Below are 20,574 nucleotides of genomic sequence, written 5' to 3'. Positions count from 1 at the left end.
ATAGATCACTCTATCTCTATTTGATCAGTCTGGTATATATATATATTCATCACACTGCAGTGCTTGGAAACAGTATACTGAAATGTAGAAAGTAAAAGTCAGGACTAACAAATTGACTTGAGTAAAAGTACAAAAAGTAATGCTATTAAAATGTACTTAAGGTACCAACAGTAGAAATCACTCAATATGCAGAGTGTCCTGTTTCACAAGATTTAAAATGTATATGCCAGGTATAAAAATCTTTTTTTGAAATGACTGAACGGAACGGTATATATATAGGGCTGAAATGGTTAACGTTTTGTGATGTTAATCTAAAAATCTACAAAGTAACTGCACTTACAGTAGTTACTATTTCACATCATTGCCTCAATGCCCACATGATGCTTCTTCTGTACTGATAACAGATCACTCTGTATCTCTATTTGATCAGTCTGGTCCTCAGCCGTGGTCTGATGGACAAAGGACAGGCTCCGGTTTGCCTCCTCTCTCATCTCTCTCCTCTCTGTGGATGCCAGAGGGTAGCAACTATCATTTCACATCCATCTGCTCTGAGCCTCAGAGCTTAATTAGCAGCAGCAGCAGCTCTCCATTTCTGGGAACCTGGACTGGCAAAGGATTCATCCAAAATACCTACATCAAAATCTAGCAGAATATCTCTCTCTCGCACAATCGCACACACACGTGGAAATCTAGCTAGTCTTGGACAGCTGGGATAGAAAATGAACCTCCGATACGTCAGACGAGTTGGGGAACGGAGGGCAGAGGGGGTGGGGGGGGGGGGGGGGGGGGTTGGGGTGTCAGGAGGCGAACAGATAGAAGGGAAAGGAGGGTGTCTGCATGGTGGTGGTGGGGGGGGGGACAAGATCAGATTAGAGCAGGGTGTGTTGAAGTGACAGCTTGTGAGGACTCTACTGGCCGCTATGCTGAGAGCTGGGGCGTCCATGGGGATGTAGAGTCACACTGACACATACTGGCAGATACTCAGAGAGAGAGAGAGAGAGAGAGAGAGAAAAAAATGGTTGCATAATTAGAGATGTCCCGATACTGTATCGGCATCGGGAAAAGTATCGGATCGGCCCTTATTTGTCATATCGGGTCATATCGGTATATATGCCCAGTCTAACCAGCGATCCGACACAGGGGGTAAGGGGGTTGACAATATGGCAGGTAAAAAAAATTTGGAGTGGAGTTTGCTTTGGAGTTGCCCCAAACTGCAAGTGCACATTTGAGTGAGGAGTCTGCTATAAACACAACACGAGATATATAGCTAGATAGCTATAAACACAACATCAGATCACGACATTGGTATCGGTATTCTGTATCGGCTAACACAGAAATTGAGGTATCGGGATCGGATCGGAAACGATCGGGACATCCCTAGTTGTAATGATACAGTAATTGCATCAATCCAACTACATCGGTATGAAATCAGCAACTTATTCTAGTGTGACTTGTATGGATCTAAAAATCATTTTGCAAGGAAAAACATTATTGCATTGACAATACTACTGTAACCTTAGTGCCTTGTATTGAGCAAACGCTAAAACAAGGAGAAGGGGTTTAATGACTTCACGCTGTGTTCCATATCCCTATACAGTTCATTTGGTGGAGGCAGAGTTTAACAACCCAATCAAACACCCCAAAACAAAACAAAAATACGTGTCCCCTGCTTTTACTGTCTGTCTGATATGGACAAGAATTTGAAGGTAAAGAAATACAGGAGGATACAACCTTCTTTACATGACCTTAGAGAGGTTGGAGTCTAAGGTAACACACCAGGTTTCTATAGCTGTGGATGTGACTTTTGGAAGTAATGAAGGTTATATTCCAGAATCAACCCTAGTCAGACACTAAGGAAGAGACACTGATGTGCAGGTCAGCAATGTTTTTTAGACACGGTATGAGTTTTCTTATGTCGGGGAAATAACATGTCTTTTCAAGTGAATCAATGGCCCTCATTCACAAAGCTCTGTGATTCACTCTGTGATGAAAACAGTGGTTCCCAAACTTTTTCACCTCAAGGACCCCCAAATTATTTCCAGGACCCCCAGTTTGACCTGAATTAGGCTACGGTCCCCCATTTCTATCTCTGGGACCCCAATGTATATTATTGTAAAATCAAAGATAATTTACAGTAACTCTGAGAGTGTACGAATGGGACCAAATGCACCCTATGGGTCCATTTGGTTCCATTTGTAGACCCTCAGAGTTACAGACCCATGGGTCCATTTGGTTCACCCTTAATATACAATGTTACAATGTTCATTTTTCTTTATTCAGGTAGGCATATACATTTTAATAGTGTACTTAACATTTCTTACAGTCCAGGTGATAATGTGAATATAATATAATAAAATGGCCGTGGCAATGAAGCCCCTTTGAAATTGAATTGAGAGAGAGAGAGAGAGAGAGAGAGAGAGAGAGAGAGAGAGATGGGGGGGAGGGTTGGGGGGTGTTTGGGGACTGAGGGAAGGATGCGTATACGATCAATAAACTTCATAAACCACATCATCAGCTCAGCCGCCATGAAGACAGCCAAATATCAGGCACCATCTGGCCCTGTCCCCCTAGACACACACACACACACACCTGATCAGCCAGTGTGACCTCACACGCGCGCACACACGCACGAACCCACACACACACAGTTACTTGTTTACCGGGGAAAACAAGTGTGTGTGTGTGTGTGTGTGTGTGTGTGTGTGTGTTTAGTTTATTCTGGAACAGAATGACAATGAGACTACGGAGAAATAGCAGTTGCAAAGTATTGCCACAGTTGAAACTGAGAGAGCATAATCATGACAACAGTAGGCAACTAGAAAAAGTGCCCTTCTGGGCACAGGTCTCCACCAGGATGAGCAGATGTGAAGAATTCCAGGCAAAGGTTTTTCCTTGGCCTCTAGGGAGTTGGCATACAAAGTTATCCACAGATCCGTGCAGTTAGAGGTAAAAACAGTTTTCGGCCAGTTATAGCGCCACCTTGAGGCTGAGTTGAAATTGTTCATGTGGCATTTCGTCCTCGGCCTAGTGGGAATGTGGGTGCACAATTTCACGGAAATCACGCGATGTGTTCATGATTTGCAGCATTTTGTTTGAAACTGAGCACTCCTGTGAACTTTGGAAGCCAATCTTAACCAATCAGGATGGAGTGTGAGAAATCTGAAAGACAAAATCTGTAGGTGTACTGTGCAAAAACTTGTTTTGCACAAAGCGGCCTCTTGGTGGCGCTATAACAGGCCGTTCTGGAAAGTTTGGGGCAGAGGTTCATCGTTGGCATCCAGGGAGTGTGTGTGCAAAAGTTGGCATCGACCGGGTTAACGGTGGCCGAGATTAGCTGCTCACGGACACACGGACGGACACACGGACGGACACACGGACGGACGGACGGACGGACGGACGGAGTGCAAAACATACTCTCCCCCCATGCCTTCGGCCTGGTGGAGACAATAAGTACAGGGCAGCAAAATCATTTACTGACACTAAATCAGTTTGTAAACTGAAGTTACAAACCAAAGAACCCCCCAAAAAAAACGATACGAAAAAAAAATGCTGCATGCCCGACAACTGTGTTTACACATACGGTACTTGTGGTATTGAATACCTTATATACTCAAGGTTCTATTAAGAACCTAAAGTCTGGTCTTGGAATCGGAGCCGAGGTTCGCACCTTGGTTAGCAAGGGGTGGAAATGTGAATCCTTGAACACAGGCGACTCAATAGTTATCTGTAGGTAAGTTGCAACTCATGTCAAAAGCTTAATTCCACCTTAAACCTGTCCAGGCCTTCTTTTATAGACTGGCGATGTCGCATCTTTACGTCATTGTTGTGATGTCAGTGCGACATCTCGTATCCTTCGTAACACCTTATGGTTATCATTTTTTCTGTAGCATGCTTACAATGCTTATGTGTGCATAACAGCCAGACGGGAATCATGTGGGTTGAATTGGCATTACATTTTAAAAGCATGCATGCACTGTACAAGTATGGGCACAGCAGGGGTGGGACATATACTGACACAATGATCGCTTTGTGAGATTACATCCAGACACACAGATTATAGACCCTCTTACAAACGGATAGACACCTTGTAAAGTCTCAGTCGTCCCGTGGACTGGTTGTTGGAGGGGGTTCGGACAACCTTAATTGTATCATGACCGAGGACATTATGCCTTGATTTTGTGGACGTAACTTTGCTGCACTTATGTCCTTGTATGCAATTTCCTTTGTGTGGACATGAATTGTTAAAGTGTGCGTGCGTGCGTGCGTACGTGCGTGCCCAAGTACTGTAGCTACAGTATGTAGGTAGAGCAAATTCAAGATTGTAAGAAACACTGCACTGGTTCCGATTGTCTCATGAATCTCACTACACTTTTCTTCAGTTCAGTTGCAATTCTTGTAAATACAGTTATACTGTAGGATTATTCTCTTTCGGTTATGCTTACTTTCCCTCAGTTTCATGTGAGCCATGAGACTGTCACACGCAGTCATGTTTACTTTGTTTGACTTGCAATTCCTCCAACATAACTAAAAATAAAAAGTAATAACTCTGAAGAGAAGAAGGGAAGTGGCAGACAATGGAGGAGGTGTGAAGGGCGAAGACGAGGTGTAAATTAGTCTGAAGAAGCACTCCGCATGAAGAACTATTTTGAGGACCTTTTTGTACTTGCAACCAAACCCACTAATGAAACAACCCCACTAATGAAACAACCCCACAACGCTGTTCCTTTTCGGATCATACTGTGTCACAAAAAGTGACGGTGCTAACTTCTGATGTGTTCAGTGAACCAGACCCATGGTTATCTATAGCTCTCTGTTTCTTTGGTTTGACGTTTAGAATACTGCAGCCATTCACACAGGCCTCCATGAAAGAAAAAGAAGATGTTAATGGTGGTGCAGGCCGGTTTTGTCAGGAACTGTTATTGTCAAAGAGGAGAGTAGGGTTTTTCTCTCCCACCGCCAGACATGAGGATTCAGTCTAATGCAGAAGGATGAAGTGCTGACTCAGGCATATTGACGTGCAGGTGCAGTAATGTAGTTGGATAATTGTGGTCCGGCATCATTAAGCCACAGAGCTGTTTTCCCCATCAACTTCATTCAAGCTAGAGAGTTGAGCTCAATACGACAAAACAGTTCACACCTACAGTGACCTTTTCTCCGAGGCAGCCATTGTAGCAGCCACCATTAAAAAAGGTTTGGAAAAATGTGCCCATTTCCTCCCAGTCATTTTGTGTATGGTGCAGTGACAAGGCCCTTACAATTTCATTCTTAAGGAACGATTAGATCCCACATAGCGAGCTGTCAGCGGGGCACAATGAAAAGGCGCTGGCGATGCGTAAAATTACCGTAATAAAAACGTATCTTTGTACAGTACAACGCCGAGCGAAATTCAACCAATAATTCTGAAACCAAATCAATACGTGTGATGTTTTTAACCGATCAATAGACAATCTATAATAGCAATCTATGCAGTGTAAAAAGAATAAACAGTGTGTTTGTTTGTACTACAGCCTTGCCCCCTTCCCCGCACTGTCACAATGCTTGTATTACTAACGGGATTGGATCTTTCAAACAAACATTGACAGGAGAGCTGTGGCAGCGCAGAAGAAAAACATATGCACATGCTATCAAACCCAGCAGGACAATAATGTCAAACTAATCCCTGGTCAAAATAAAACTAACAAAATGTACCCTGATTTACCCCCATTAGTGTCTGCTCCAGTCAGGGCGTGCAGTATATGCTACTTATTATTATTATAATATTGTTATTATTATTCACTGTGTAGATTACAGAGGTGAAGCAGATTTGAATCATCCAAAAGTAATTTCTTCCCGAGGAGGAGGAGAAGAAATATCAGATAATGGCTTGGATAATTGGATAACGGCTTTTTGATAATGCCTATTCAACTATTATTTCTTGAAAGGGGACGTTTCTTGAAAGCGTGTGTTAATTGACATTGATAAAAATCAACATCTTGTTTGTGTGTGTGTGTGTGTGTGTGTGTGTGTGTGTATGCGCGCGTGCGCGTGTGTGTGCGTGAGTGTGTGTGTGTGTGTGTGCGTGCATGTAACTCACACTCGGTTGCCAGGGATAATCTTGTGTCCGTCTCTGTACCATGTGACCAGGGGTCTTGGGAAGGAGGCTAGCGGGGGAGGGCTGATGACCGCCGCTCGGCCCTGAGTGACCGTCTTTCTCTGCTCCTCTGACGAGAAGCTCCCCTGGTCTGAGAGAGAGAGAGAGAGAGAGGTTATAGTCCATCCTTTTAGCATCTGTAAATATGTATATCTATATACATTTGAGCCGGCAACAAGTTGCGTGTGGTGTGCGCAGTTGCAGCATACTTTGGCCGCAGTTCAGTTCAGCAAGTCATAGACTGCGACGCACGCTGAGCATGCGGAAGCGCCGCCTGTACGCCCGTGCACGGCGGCCGTGATACGTCATGAACATGAACATGCTACGGCCGCCTACGCCCGTAGCATGCTACATGCCGTAGCATGCTACATGCTACGGCCGTCTACGCCCGTAGCATGCTACTATTGTCGTGACAAAACATGACAATAAACACAATGTTTTGGGCCAAACAAAGAATTCGAAAGTAGAAAAGAACGGCAGGTTACAACACTTTTTTTTGTTGTTTTTCTTCTTTGTAATTATGTGTTTGGTCCAAAATATTGTGTTTGTTGTCGTGATTTGTCACGACTCGAGGTGCGGCTTCAGTTCAGGTGGATCACCACCCATCACCACCCACCAGGCATACTTAATGAACTGGTGGTCGTGTCCACATAAAAACATGATTTTAACAAATACTGTACACTTTTTGGAAAAGGTTATTCCTCCTTATATTATAATAATACCTGATGATCATGTTTTAGGGTGGAAAAAAATCATGGCACTCCATCTTTAAATATCTGGTGAAATTTATTTTGACATTTCAGACTAATGCAGTGTTAGAGAGAGAGACGGCCAGTGCGAAGCATGTTTGTTAACATGTTGCTTATTTCTACCATAAAATGTTTCCGGAGACATGTTTTAGTTTGCCGATTAAGTTGAAAACGCCCGTCTGTGGTCTGCCTATAATGTATGTCATCACGCAGTACGTTTTCGATTGACAGGAAGTAATTCTGATTGGCCTTTTAGGGACCTTTGATATAAGAATATTATGAAGGCATTATTGTCAATTCTTGACCAAATGTCAAACGGTGACTAGTCTGGAACTCACCTATGCATTCTATGGCATAGGCAGCTCCCGGCAGGATCCGCCGGGAGAAACTATGTGCAGATGCGCGACATGAGACTAATTACTTAGAGCGACAGAGAGAGAGAGAGAGGAGTGTGTGTGTGTGTGTGTGTGTGTGTGTGTGTGTGTCAATTTAACAAAGGTGCAGATCAGAAATCAGCAGAGAGTGAGCGATGTTTGCGCTACTCTATGCCGAATTGAAGTGGACTCGGACCCAGACTTTTTTTCTCTCTCCCTGGAAATAAAAACGTCTGGGTTTCCGAGGCTAAACGGTGACTGAACTAAAGATGTGCCATTTGAGAACTTCACATATCCTGCCATTGGCAATTCAGTAGATTGTCAGTGCATTGGAGGGGGTATTTTCCAAGGTTTTATTATATGCTAAATCTATTCAGATTCCTTGATGTAACTCAGCTGGACACTCCTTTTCAGTAGCAAAGCAGTAGAAGCAGCGAGGCTAATAATCAGTGAATAAAACCTACGGGGAAAACATGGCATTTTAAATCCCGGGAATTTGCCGACCTTTTCCCGGGCTACCCGGGAATTCCCGTCGGAAAAGAAAAGAAGTGCCCACTAAAATGCATTTATATGCATTTTCAATAGAATAGTGATATTTTATTGTTTAAAACGTTTTTATGGAATAACGTGTTCCTTCCACGCGCTACGTCCAACCAGAGAAACTCCCCCCTGTCAGGTGTAAAGGGGCAACTTGGACACTCAGGCATGAAGGAAGCATGAGTTCAAGTCCGTTGCTCTCCCCTATATATGGGGACTAGGTTGGTGGAGGGTGTGTAGAGCCCAGGATCACATTAGATGATTGACACAGGGGTGAAAAATGGGTTAAATCGTGGGATTAAAAAAAAAAACGAAATATGAACAAAACTATTAAATAAAAATATGTATTATGTACTGTATATAGGCCTATTTTTTCTACGCAGAAAAAAGTGATGGACGAATATCGTAGTGATTCGCGAATGTCGGAGCACGGGAAAGAATAATCGACCTCACGTCTTTCACATACTGTACAGTAGCTATACACAGTACAGTACATGGTGTTTCACCCTTTGAGCAGTGCTGGGTCCCCTTCTCCGCTGAGAAGGTGATCATCTCCTTCTGTACTTGAAATGAAAAGTCTGATTGAGTCACTGGGTGTGAAAATAGCATGGCCAGAGAGAGAGAGAGAGAGAGAGAGAGAGAGAGAGAGAGAGAGAGAGAGAGAGAGAGAAGAGAGAGAGAGAGAGAGAGACTGTGCTTCGTCTTACTGCCTGGTACATTGTGTCAGGCACGTGTCTCATCTGGTCTTGTAGGCTACATCACATAATGTTATCTGGTAATATCTGCATGGCACCATGGCGCATGAATTTATATGGCATTAAATAGGCTATATTATATATTCTGGACGCAACACTGTATATGGGACCTATAGCCATGGTTCACATGACGCTCCACAGTCATGATTCAGGGCTACATCGGACCATAAGTTGGTAGGGGTTGCAGGAGGTTGTCCTCTATGGCCAAAAAAACAAGAAATGATGACATAGTCATATTTGTCAGGTGAAAAGAGTGCTGTCTCCGTTGTGCATTTGTCGCCCTTTTTTCTTTTTTCCTGCTCTTAGCTCATAACGTTAGTCGGTGTTACCAGGCGTTACGGTCCACGCTGGAGTGTTTATCCCATTTAGGCCTGAAAAAAATGTCTTCTAAATCCTGACAGTTTTCTGAAATAACCTATGTTTCTAGGCCTATATATCACTCAATATTTCATGTCAAGGGCCCCACAAATTGGCCTCCGAGACGCCCATCTGAAATTATGTTGTTCCAGGGACCCTCCAGAAGCAAAGATTTTAGTTAAAAACGTTAAAAGATATATTCCAAATTTGAGGCACATTTTCACGATTTAAAAAAAATAGCAGACCTACAAGCTCGTAGCGTGCCACTCGGTGGCGCGCTATGAGCTTCTAGATCTGCTATTTTTTTAATTTTCAAAATGGGTTAAATATTTCTATGGTTGCGGAGTGTGGTCTGGGTGCAGCCTCCCGCGGTGCGCGTGTCATAGCTTAGGAGGCAGCCAATCATGACTAGGTCGCTACTATGCGATTGGCTGGCGGCGTTTCAGCAGAGTATGGGGTCAGACTCCCATTGGCTTAGGCGGCGTTAGGGACAGCCAATCATGACTAGGTCGTTGTTAAAAACAGGGCTGTTGTATGTCAGGTTTCACCTGACAAACATGTTTGTACCCCCCTCTTTTTTCTCTCCCTGCGAGTAACTGCATTCTATGTACTGCTGTCGGTATGAACAATAAAAAACTATTATAAAAGTTGTTGTTCCAGCCGTCCCAGAGTTTAAAAGGAGAACTGGTGATTGGCCAATTAGCATCATTTGAACGGTTTTAAATGTCGCTGTGCGCGCGTGCGTGTGTACGTGCGTGCATGTGTGTCCACCACACACTTTGCACGCACTTACCAGCTTGGTGTGCGAAATAACTAAGGCCCTTCCTTCTTCTTTGGCTGCTGTATGTTATGTTGTGCTGACTGAATGCACCATGATTGAATCTTTGTTTCTGAATATTATAGAACGTGTATTTTCCTACATGCTACATTTCACTTCTTAGCTACCTCTAAAACCTCTAAAAAGTGTAAATAATTATGAAGTAAGAAAGCATACTGTCAATATCGTCACAAATTCCTCGAGTTTGACGCCAAACTGTGGCGATTACGCCACAACAATTTGACTATTTTTCAGTGTTCAGTGTTCCTTCTGTTCCTTACTGTAACCAATTGACCTTCGTGAATAAACACATCACATCACAATAAAAAAAACATCAATGTGGCATACTGTGTGTGTGTGTGTATGTGCGTGCATGTGTGTGTGTGCATGTGTGCGTGTTTACTTACAGGCCACCTGCACCTCTGTTCTCCTGTGAATGAAGCCGCCCATCCTGTTCCTCACCATGCACTGATAAACACCTGAGTCTGTCCTGCTCAGCACTGGAATGGACCATAACCTGGAGACACACGCACGCGCACACACACACACACACACACACACACACACACACACACACCGTGAGAGTGGGTTTCATCAAGAGCAATACAATGACTGTCAACAATATGATGTGGACAAGATGTAAGCACTGTACACAGTACGGGGGAGGCGTTGGAAGTAATGTTTGGCGTGGGATGAGACAGAAGGCAAGGCGGGAGAGAGAGAGAGAGAGTGTGTGTGTGTGTGTGTGTGTGTATGTGTGTGTGTGTGTGTGTGTGTGTGTGTGTGTGTGTGTGTTTGTGTCTGTGTGCGTGCATGTGTGCGTGCGACCTTGCTCCGAGAGCGGAATTGGACTAAGGTTGTGAGATATGTCAACAGAAGGGTAGGCGGATTGGCGGCGTGTGTGTGTGTGTGTGTGTATGTGTGTGTGTGTGTGTCCTAGGCACCCTGTTAGAGTTGCACAACCCATTAAAACCCCATTACACCCCATCTTGGACACACATACACTCGCATGTGCCCCACACCCACGTGCATGTGCACATACACACGCACACGCACACACACGCGCAGTCGCACACACACATACACACAGTAATACACTAAAACTGGACATCGCTTTGGGGCTCATTACCAATACGAGGACAGCCAAGTATTAAACTGCCAGGCTGCCAATATATTCTGCCAACACACACACACACACACACACACACACACACACACACACACACACACACACACACACCCACACAGTGCGTGCGCACACTGAATTGGATTTTTAAAATCCCATTTGTTGTTGTCGTTGTCAGTGGCGGCGGTGGTGTCGGTGTGCGTGACGTGTGTGCGCACCGCCGTCACAAATTGACAATCACAATCCAGAGCACGTTCTCCGGGCTGTCTAGTATTTACATTTAAAAAAGTGTTGCCTTGAAACCATCTCGCTAAACAGAAAGTACAACAAAAATAAGACTCAAAAATCAATATAAGATAATTGTCTCAACACATTCCACTGAAGACACGGACGTGGCTCACACACACACAGGCACAGATGGATCCCCCGGTGTGATTCAGCAGCGTGTGAACAATAGCACGTCTATCAGCTGGACGCCGTGCATAACAAACGGCTCACCTTTTATTCTCACCACGCCGCCTCTGTTAAGATTGGTGGACAGTGCGCACAGGAATGGAATCCCAGTGTGCACATGAAACCCATGCGGAGTTCAAAGCAAACACAAACCCAAAACAGCAGATCTGTGGCCTTTTTTTGTTTGTTGTTGCTAATGGATGATTAAAAGTGTGCTGGAGGTGGAATAAAATCCACCGTTTTCCATGTGTTAGGTAAAGTATTAACTTAAAACATATTCCCTGCCATTGACGATACTAGTCAATTCAAATCCAACCGTACACTCGTCAATTCAAATCCAACCGTTCACAATTAAGGGATTCGACTGATTAAGTTAGATCGTGCTCGTATGCAATGTATGAATGGTTGCTAGGCGGTCGATAAAACCGGAAGTGAACCGGAAGTGAAATGTGATGATTTCAACAACAACAAAAATCCCACAGGGACATATTTTTAGCAGAGAAAATTGTGCCATGTCCTTTGTCGAATCTATGAAAGAAATGTTCTCAGAAGTACAGTATTGTACACGTGGTCAATATATTTATGTGTGTGTGTGTGTGTGTGTGTGTGTGTGTGTGTGTGTGTGTGTGTGTGTGTGTGTGTGTGTGTGTGTGTGTGTGTGTGTGTGTGTTCGTCCGTGTGGCGTGTGTGCGTGCATGCATATCAGGGCAAGCAGAATGCCATACTTTTACCACAGCAAGTGCTTCTTAGCGTTGGCAAGACCAGAGGTTATTAATATTATTATTATTATTATTATTTCATGTACTGTATTTATTTTTTGATGAAAGCAGCTCACAGAACAGACCTGGGAGTTTTGGAAAGGAGGTTCAGACATCAGCAACACTCCTTGCTCTACAAACTGAAACACCAAAGTGTTTTGGCAGACAGAACCTGACTAGGGAGGGAACCAGGAGATGAGATTTAAATGCATTTAGATGGACTGTTCATGTGGCCACTTAGCCAATCAAAAGGACATAATAACTAGCTATTTAAACAGCTAATCAAAAGGACATGATAACCATTTTAACAGCCAATCAAAAGGACATAACCATTTTAACACTATAATCAAACCAAACGGCATGTTCTTTTCTTTTTTTTAATTAACTTTTACCCCCTTTTTCCCAATGTTGTTATTATGCCAATTGATTCCTCCCCACACACAGTTATCACTGCTGTTGTATCCTAGCCCCCGTGTGGAGGAAGCATAGACAGTCTTCATCCTACTCGTCCTGCCCGACCATAGAGTAATTATAAAACCTACAAGGAGCGACAGCCCCGCCCCCCCTGCTATTCATGTCAATGTTCAAAGTTGCTCATTGGCGTTTTGAAGCACCCGAAAGAACACTCTACTTCCGCATTTCTTTCGATTTGACCGATTTGAACAGGTGGTCAAATTGTTGACCACCAACAGGTGGTCAAGTTGTTGACTACCAACAATTTGACCGCCAACAGTAAACCCAGCTGTGCTTTACCGCTTACTGTGAAATGCACGGGCCTGCCTGCAGTCTCAGCTTTGACCAGTAGGGCCAGAGGCTTCGAAGTTGTCCAGCCTCTCTGACACTCCTTGCTGGTGGTGCCGCCCGCAAACGTCGCGGTAAATCCCCATAAATAATAAATAAACAAACCCTTCTGCCCTGTCTTGGCAAACATAATGCTATCTTTGAGAATATTAGATCCAGGTGCTCTCTATAGTCTAACAGATAACCGACCAACGCACTCGGTATCTCCAACGATCTCACATCCCCGGAATCTACACAGGACACAAGATAACAAGATACAAGACCACAGAATCCAAAGCCTGGAAAAACAAGCCAGGACATCTGGGTCTGGGAGTGAACCTTGTTTTTCCGCTATAACCAATAACCAGTGCAGTCGCTTCAAATTTGGTGACGTCAGTGTTTTCTCTGCTGCGTACTACGGGGGAGGAGAGGGGAGGAAGAGGGGGGGCAGGGGCGGGCGACGCGTGTACAGATCGGTGAATCAATAGGATCCACCGGCTGTTTTTGCCGGAAGTGTTGAATTCGCCCCTCTAGACCAGAAATCACATCTACGGCAGGGGGCAGGCTATAGTATACTTGTCCAATTCTGCAATCGTCCCTGATGATTAGCACTTTTTGCCTCCTCTGGTGACCCGTTCAGTTATGAACACCTTGAAATGTGTTGTCCAAATTGATTGGATCTTGTTCAGTTTTGTTATATCCATGTCAGCATTCTGCTTCGTCAGGCATTTTGTTCTCATATTATACGCGTTGAATCCCTGCAGCTTTCCCTGCCCCGAGTAGTGTGGTGGGGTTTTTTCTTTTTTGTTTCGTTTTTTTTCTGTTCACAAAGTGAATTATTCTGGCAGAATTGAGGAGAGGATGACAACTCAATATCCTTGCTGTCTATGGAAATGCCCTTGCTGTCAAATAAAGTGATCACCGTCGCTCAAGGGAGTCTAGATGAGGCTCGGGGGGGGGGGGGAGGGGGGGGGGGGGGGTTTCCACTCGCAGCAGCAGCGTTGTTGGGTAATTGTAGTATATATACAGGAAACCTTCAATTAAATTGATATTTGCTCAATATGGAAATAGTAATAACGTAGTTGGGTTAAAAAAAAAACTTTTCACACAGTTTCAATTTGCTTGCCTTTTGTCTGCGGTGTGCGTGCGTGCGCGTGTGTGGCAGTAGCCTTCTTCAGAGAAGATTAAAAATACTTTTTAATGTGCTCTGAAGAAGGCTACTGTAACAGGAGTGAATGGATGGGACATTTTCGGCCACCATTGCGGAATGAATTTGTCTCCTATACGGAAACAACACCCGCCTACGGTTAGTGGAAGCGAGGGTCGTCTGTACCCAGAAAATGTCCATGAGTCATCAAAATCGTATAACAAATCGATTAAAAAAAAGTCGTTAAAGACGTCATGGGCATGGAAAGAGATTTATTATGTATATCCAGATATACAAGCTCATAGTCCATCACTTTGTGCCGCACTATGAGCTTGTAGATATTTAGAAAAAAGGTTTTGAACACCATACGTTTTTGTTTTCCTTCAGAAAACTGGGTTTAGAATACATTAAATGTACAAATTTTGTAGACTATGTACAGCGCTGCACACAAGCGGTGCGCCAGTGCGCATGCGTCGTCAAAACGTTTGGTGAGCGGTATAGATCAAAGACATGGAGGCGCATTTGCGCACCAACATCTGAGAGACAGGGATTTAGAGAATGCTGACAGGCATTCAAAAGGAACTCAAATGAGACGTTAAACGTCCTGTAAGTAGACTTAGAAATAAAACTAGTGTTGACTAATCATTACAAGTAGCTCTTATTTTGATGAGGAAGTCAGAGGACAGGAAGTCCGTTTCAGTTGTAAACAAGCTACAGTGACAAGCTACAATGACAACGGAAATGGAAAGTTATTGTGAGCTCAGCTGTAAACCACGTTAGCGACCATAATATGAAAACTGTCACTTAAGCAATGCAGGTTACACACGCTGGAATGAAACATGGAACCTGCATTAGGTGCAGCATTAGGTGAGTAATTCATTGTATATGTGTTGAATGAAACATGGAACCTGCATTAGGTGCAGCATTAGGTGAGTAATTCATTGTATATGTGGTGAATGAAACATGGAACCTGCATTAGGTGCAGCATTAGGTGAGTAATTCATTGTATATGTGGTGAATGAAACATGGAACCTGCATTAGGTGCAGCATTAGGTGAGTAATTCATTGTATATGTGGTGAATGAAACATGGAACCTGCATTAGGTGCAGCATTAGGTGAGTAATTCATTGTATATGTGGTGAATGAAACATGGAACCTGCATTAGGTGCAGCATTAGGTGAGTAATTCATTGTATATGTGGTGAATGAAACATGGAACCTGCATTAGGTGCAGCATTAGTTGAGTAATTCATTGTATATGTGTTGGACGTTTGAGGCTGTGCTATAGTGATAAACGTACAGCTGCTGTCAGTGGGACCTTACTGCTGCTTAACGACGACACTGTCTGTGGCTAGGTGTACTAGTGTAGCTTTGCACCATAACGTTATGGCAGGAAATGAACGTCCGTTCCCTCCAAGCACACCCCCCCCCCCTCCTGCTGTGTGCACCAAACTACATTGCCAGGTGCTCCTTTGAGTACTAGCCCAAAGAAATAATGAAATTCTTAAGCCAGAAAGGGACTCATTTATTTTACCTAAAAAAAATCTTTCCAGTGAAATTCCACTTGATTGGTCAGGCTTGTCCTAAACTGTCATGGAGAGAGACCAGGCAGGCACCATTAATTGCCGTTGTGGGGAGAAGCAGCAGAGTGTGGCAGACACTTTAAGTGATTAGGCCTTTCTCCGCTAAAAGTTTGACTAGAAGTCAGCTTTGAACAAAGTAGCAGTAGAGGCTCTAATCAGTATCCACCACACTGTGACTAACCGTTGGTGACAGCCAGCTGACAGCCCATCAACAAATCGATTGTTTTTAAAGGACAACTTTAGTTTTTTTCAACCAAGGTTCATGTTTTAGGTTGTTATTAGAGAAACTAAAAGGTGAGTGTTCATTTTCTTTCATTTGCTGCTTTCTTTCGTTTTAGGGATTTTAGCAGTTTTTGACAGGGGGGCGGGGGCATTCGAGCATGGGGCTAAATATGTATTATTTTACAAATTGTTATGGCAATTTATTATTTTATTATTTACTATAGTCCTACTAGACCCCAAGAAATTACATCTGGCCACAAAAGATCACAGGATCTATTGAATGTGACAAACTGACATATTGAGCCTATACACACACACAGTATAAGCCTTCGCCAGTAGGCTACCTTCACATTCAGTAGATCCTGTGATCTTCTGTGGCCAGATGTAACTGTAAGCGAATGTCATGGAAACACAGAGAATTCTAAAACAATCCTGGTGAATTAATCTTTTTGTTTTATAATTAAATGGTCAACTGAATCAAAAGAAAAGGAATAAAGTAATTTTTATATTTTTTCGTTTTGTTCTGAAACAGCATTCTTCTGAAACGGCATTACCTTGAAATAATGATTTTGTTAAAAACTACAACTTAAAAAAGCAGAAAGCCCAGTTAGGGCCCTAACTGGGCCCTATAACTGAGATGGCCCGAGGCCCTGCCTGGCCTTACTAATAAACACACATTTTACGCCCTACCCGGCACGAAAACGTCAATGAAGAAATTTTACTTTACGTGCAAATTTACGTGAATTCCCAGATGTTTTAGCGTGACCTCGCCCCTTAGGGTTTATGTAAAGTTGCCCGAGGGCCAAGGCTCTCAGCGATGCTTTTTGTGGAACTCCAGCTCCAGTGCAGATATTCACGATGAAAAAATATCAAACAGCGAAAATAATACTGGCCAAAAATCCCAAATAAATAACTCAAAAATACTTAATGCAAAACTTAGGACAAAGGAAAAATAACAAAACTGAACTAGGGTATACCCATGACCTGGGCCCCAGCAGCTCTCTCACTGGGCTGTCAGCATGTCGCCTGCCCGAGCATAACTGACTAGCTCTGCTGCAGTCTCCCCTTTATAGGAGAGGATCCTACCACCCACAGAGAAGCAATTAAATCAAACCAAAACAGCTTTATCTACAAGCTCACAGATATCAGCTGAACATGAATAAGTAACCCAATAAATATATGTTCTATTTTAGACTAAACATCATTTGGGTTTACATTCATTTCCCAGATAATAGAAATACTTTGCTCATCGACATTGTGAAACACCCCTACTCCTCAAAGGTACATGGTACCTTCCCCCCCTTCTTAAGCTGAATGGCTGAGCCCTGCTCTGGTTCACCAGCTCAGAATCAGACAGAAGAGTGCCAGCACTGGAGAGGCCATACAAGTGACAAACACTGAGCTAACCACAGGTTACAATGAACTGAATGTTTTCCCTGCAAGTCTGTGTGTATCATTTATTTTGTGCATCATTATGAAACCTGAATATGTTGTGAATAAATTGTGAATGCATTCATCAACTGTGTGTGTGTGTGTGTGTGTGTGTGTGTGTGTGTGTGTGTGTGTGTGTGTGTGTGTGTGTGTGTGTGTGTGTGTGTGTGTGTGTGTGTGTGTGTGTGTGTGTGTGTGTGTGTGTGTGTGTGTGTGTGTGGGGCACGGGCTGCCCTGTGACAGTTTAGATTTGAGCGTTGGTATTCAAAAGCAGCAGATATACTGTACAAGCTCACAAACATAGTTATCTTATTTGTGAGAACTACTGATTTAGAAGGCCTTTGCACACACACACACACACACACACACACACACACACACACACACACACACACACACACACAATTTACAAGGCAAATTAGGCATTTAGCAGACGCTCTTAATCCATAGCGATTTACATTAAGCAAGAACAAAAGCATGGCAATAAATCACATACATAAAAAGTAGTTATCATGAAACATATGTAAGCTAAGAACGTAACAGTGGAATATCTATATAATGAAACTACCGTAATTTCCGGACTATAAGCCGCGGCTTTTTACCCATGATTTGAACCCTGCGGCTTATACAACGGTGCGGCTAATCTATGGATTTTTACAGCTAACGCAGAGCCATCTCAGGCTCTGAGCTAACGTAGCTGCGGCTTATAGTCCGGTGCGGCTTATAGTCCGGTGCGGCTTGTATATGGGATTTTCCCTAAATTTGGCTGGTGCGGCTTATATTCAGGTGCGGCTTATAGTCCGGAAATTACGGTACACATATGAACTACAGTATACATATACTATACTATACTATACTATACTTATACTATAAAGTGCTATGACTACATGAGATGCAATTCTAGTGCTGTCTACGTAACATGCTATAGGTCTGTATAAAATGCTACATAAGTCTACATAAAGTGTTATCTAAGGGGCTAGGGCAAGTGCTATGGGCCATGATGGAGTCTGAAAAGGTGGGTTTTCAGACTACAGCGGAAGATTGGGAGTGAGGCTGCAGTTCTGATTGTAATGGGAAGTGCATTCCATACTTCCGTAGTAGGAACCAGAATGGAGAAGAGTTTGGGACGTGTGGAGCGTTGTCCCGGCCTTTTTAGTGAAGGTACTTCCAGCTTCCCTGCTTTGGCTGATCTGAGTGCGCGGGAGGGTTTGTAGGGTTCGATCATACTTGCAAGATATGGGGGAGCCATGCCTTTGGTTGCTTTGAATGCCAGCATCAGAGTTTTGTATTCTGTGCGGGCAGCGACCGGGAGCCAATGGGGGGAGCGGAGAAGGGGGGAGACATGTGAGAATTTTGGCTGGTTGAAGACCAAGCGAGCTGCGGCATTTTGGATCAGTTGGAGAGGCTTAAGTGCACATGCCGGTAGGCCACACACACACACACACACACACACACACACACACACACACGGTCACACGCACATGCACGGATTGAGAGGACTGGCTGTGTACATGGCACAGCGGGAATAGGGGACGGATGGACAGACATCCTGACATGTGGACGGATGGACGGGCATGAGACCGCATCAGTATAGTTGACGGTGACGGAGAGAGACAGAGGGCATATGATGCGGCGAGGGCAGAGGTGGACAGAAATACAAAAACACAGACATACAGACCTGGAATGGAACCAACTGGAGCCGTAACGGTCCACATTAAACGCTCTCAGAGTTAGAATTTCAAGGACCCACAATTTGGTATAAGTAGCCTTGCCGAACCATGAGGCCCATAGGGGCAGGAGCCTATCTCCTGTTTCTGTAGCGTGAGGCAGCTTGATGTACAAGTACACCCCCTGGACACGACGCTAGTATGTCGCAGGGACTTTACCCCCAATCCTTGATGCTGAGTGTCAATGAGGGAGGCACTGGGTCCCATTTTTAGAGGATTTGGTATGAACCGGCCGGGGATCGAACCCCGACCTCCCAGTCTCAGGGCGGACACTCTAACCACAACGCCACTGAGCTGGTCCAATTTGGTATGCATTAAACCACACTGGTGACTTAGTCACTTACTCACTTAGGTGATTCTGTTTTCTAAGCATGGCAGTATTTTGTGTTGGAATACAGTGAGCAATATTTGAATTGTGTTGCATCAAGTTTCTATGGAGTTGACGGCTGACTGAAAAGGTGATAATGGGGGAGTGATGGGGGTGGGTTTACTTTGAACTCACCTGTGTCGAGGCGACCATCCCGTGATGTTGCTGCTGTTGAGGGTCCAGGAGTACTGGAGAGGCCAGCTGCCTCCAGCCAGGCAGGTCAGCACCAGTCTGTTCCCTTCCAGCACCACCTGCTGCCCTGGCATACCTCCACGCAGGTAGGGGGCCACCTCTGAGAGACAGACAGAGAGAGAGAGAGAGAGAGAGAGAGAGAGAGAGAGAGAGAGAGAGAAAGGTATTCATCAGCTGATTCAAAAGTCTAGACATACTTGGAACAACCGGACATCATGTATTCCGCAAAGCTGTGTATTAACTACAAGTGCAAATCACAGAGGGTCTCTCGAAAGCAGGCACAATCATTGAGGAAGCTGTAAGTACAAGAATGTCACTGTCTGACATGTTGAGACAGCTGTGTTAGTAATAAACGGCAACAAGACGAAAACATACGGAAGTCACTGATTTCCTTTGAGAAACGGGAGATGACGAGAACCTGTGCCTGTCCCTTTACTGAGACAATGTTGAAGGTAGCTGGGATAACTTATGAAGGCGTATTACAGTACATACTGTACATTGCATGCATGTAAAACCAAGTGAATCGGCGTGTCAAAAGTACACTGATTTACAATGGAGGAAATGCCTTCATATCAAATATCAACTGAACTCTTGCATGTGTGATAAATAATTGAAACGATTAAATAATGAAAACTATTGATGCTCCTACTGTACATATCCTTTTTGAGGGGCGCTAGCACCTCCTATGCCCACAGCTCATATACTTCGTATGAAATGAACATGTACTCTATTGGTCCCCGTGAGGAACTTCGTATATATGCCTACTGCGTTTGACCCATCAATGATTAATCAGTGAACAGCCATAGAGACTAGAAGCACCACCCAGGGGGCCACTGTGAGTGCACAAGGAGCATTTCTGCTGTCTGTATTCCAACTTTATGCTATTCTTAACCATGCACCGTATCGTATATAATATATCTCTGCTGTCAGGGGGGGGGGGACCTCATGGCTCCAAAATGTTCATTTGTCAGGAAATTAAGAAAACCTTATATTTTTTAAAACAAAGCAATATACAGCCTCAGCAAAGTTGGTGTTGTAACTTTATATATTGAAAATGTATTCCATGAGAG

General features: G+C 43.9%; 1 protein-coding gene across 1 annotated transcript in view; it reads right to left on the bottom strand.

Annotated features, from left to right (window-relative positions):
- The window catches only part of LOC310858326 (protein sidekick-1-like), a gene marked incomplete at its 3' end in the record, with an annotated part of 358,338 nt that overhangs the window by 199,452 nt on the left and 138,312 nt on the right, over positions 1 to 20,574 (bottom strand). Inside the window, exons 2-4 of the mRNA XM_083764434.1 lie at positions 19,448 to 19,604; positions 10,127 to 10,236; positions 6,074 to 6,221 (exon numbers count right to left, since the gene is read on the bottom strand). Of these exons, the coding sequence (XP_083620560.1) occupies positions 6,074 to 6,221; positions 10,127 to 10,236; positions 19,448 to 19,604 (415 nt within the window). The remainder of the gene's footprint in view (positions 1 to 6,073; positions 6,222 to 10,126; positions 10,237 to 19,447; positions 19,605 to 20,574) is intronic.

This window comes from Protomyctophum parallelum (assembly GCF_964188405.1).
Source record: "Protomyctophum parallelum genome assembly, chromosome: 5".
Classification (NCBI taxonomy): domain Eukaryota; kingdom Metazoa; phylum Chordata; class Actinopteri; order Myctophiformes; family Myctophidae; genus Protomyctophum; species Protomyctophum parallelum.
Note: the sequence above shows the minus strand (reverse complement) of the source record. Positions and strands in the feature narration are given on the sequence as shown.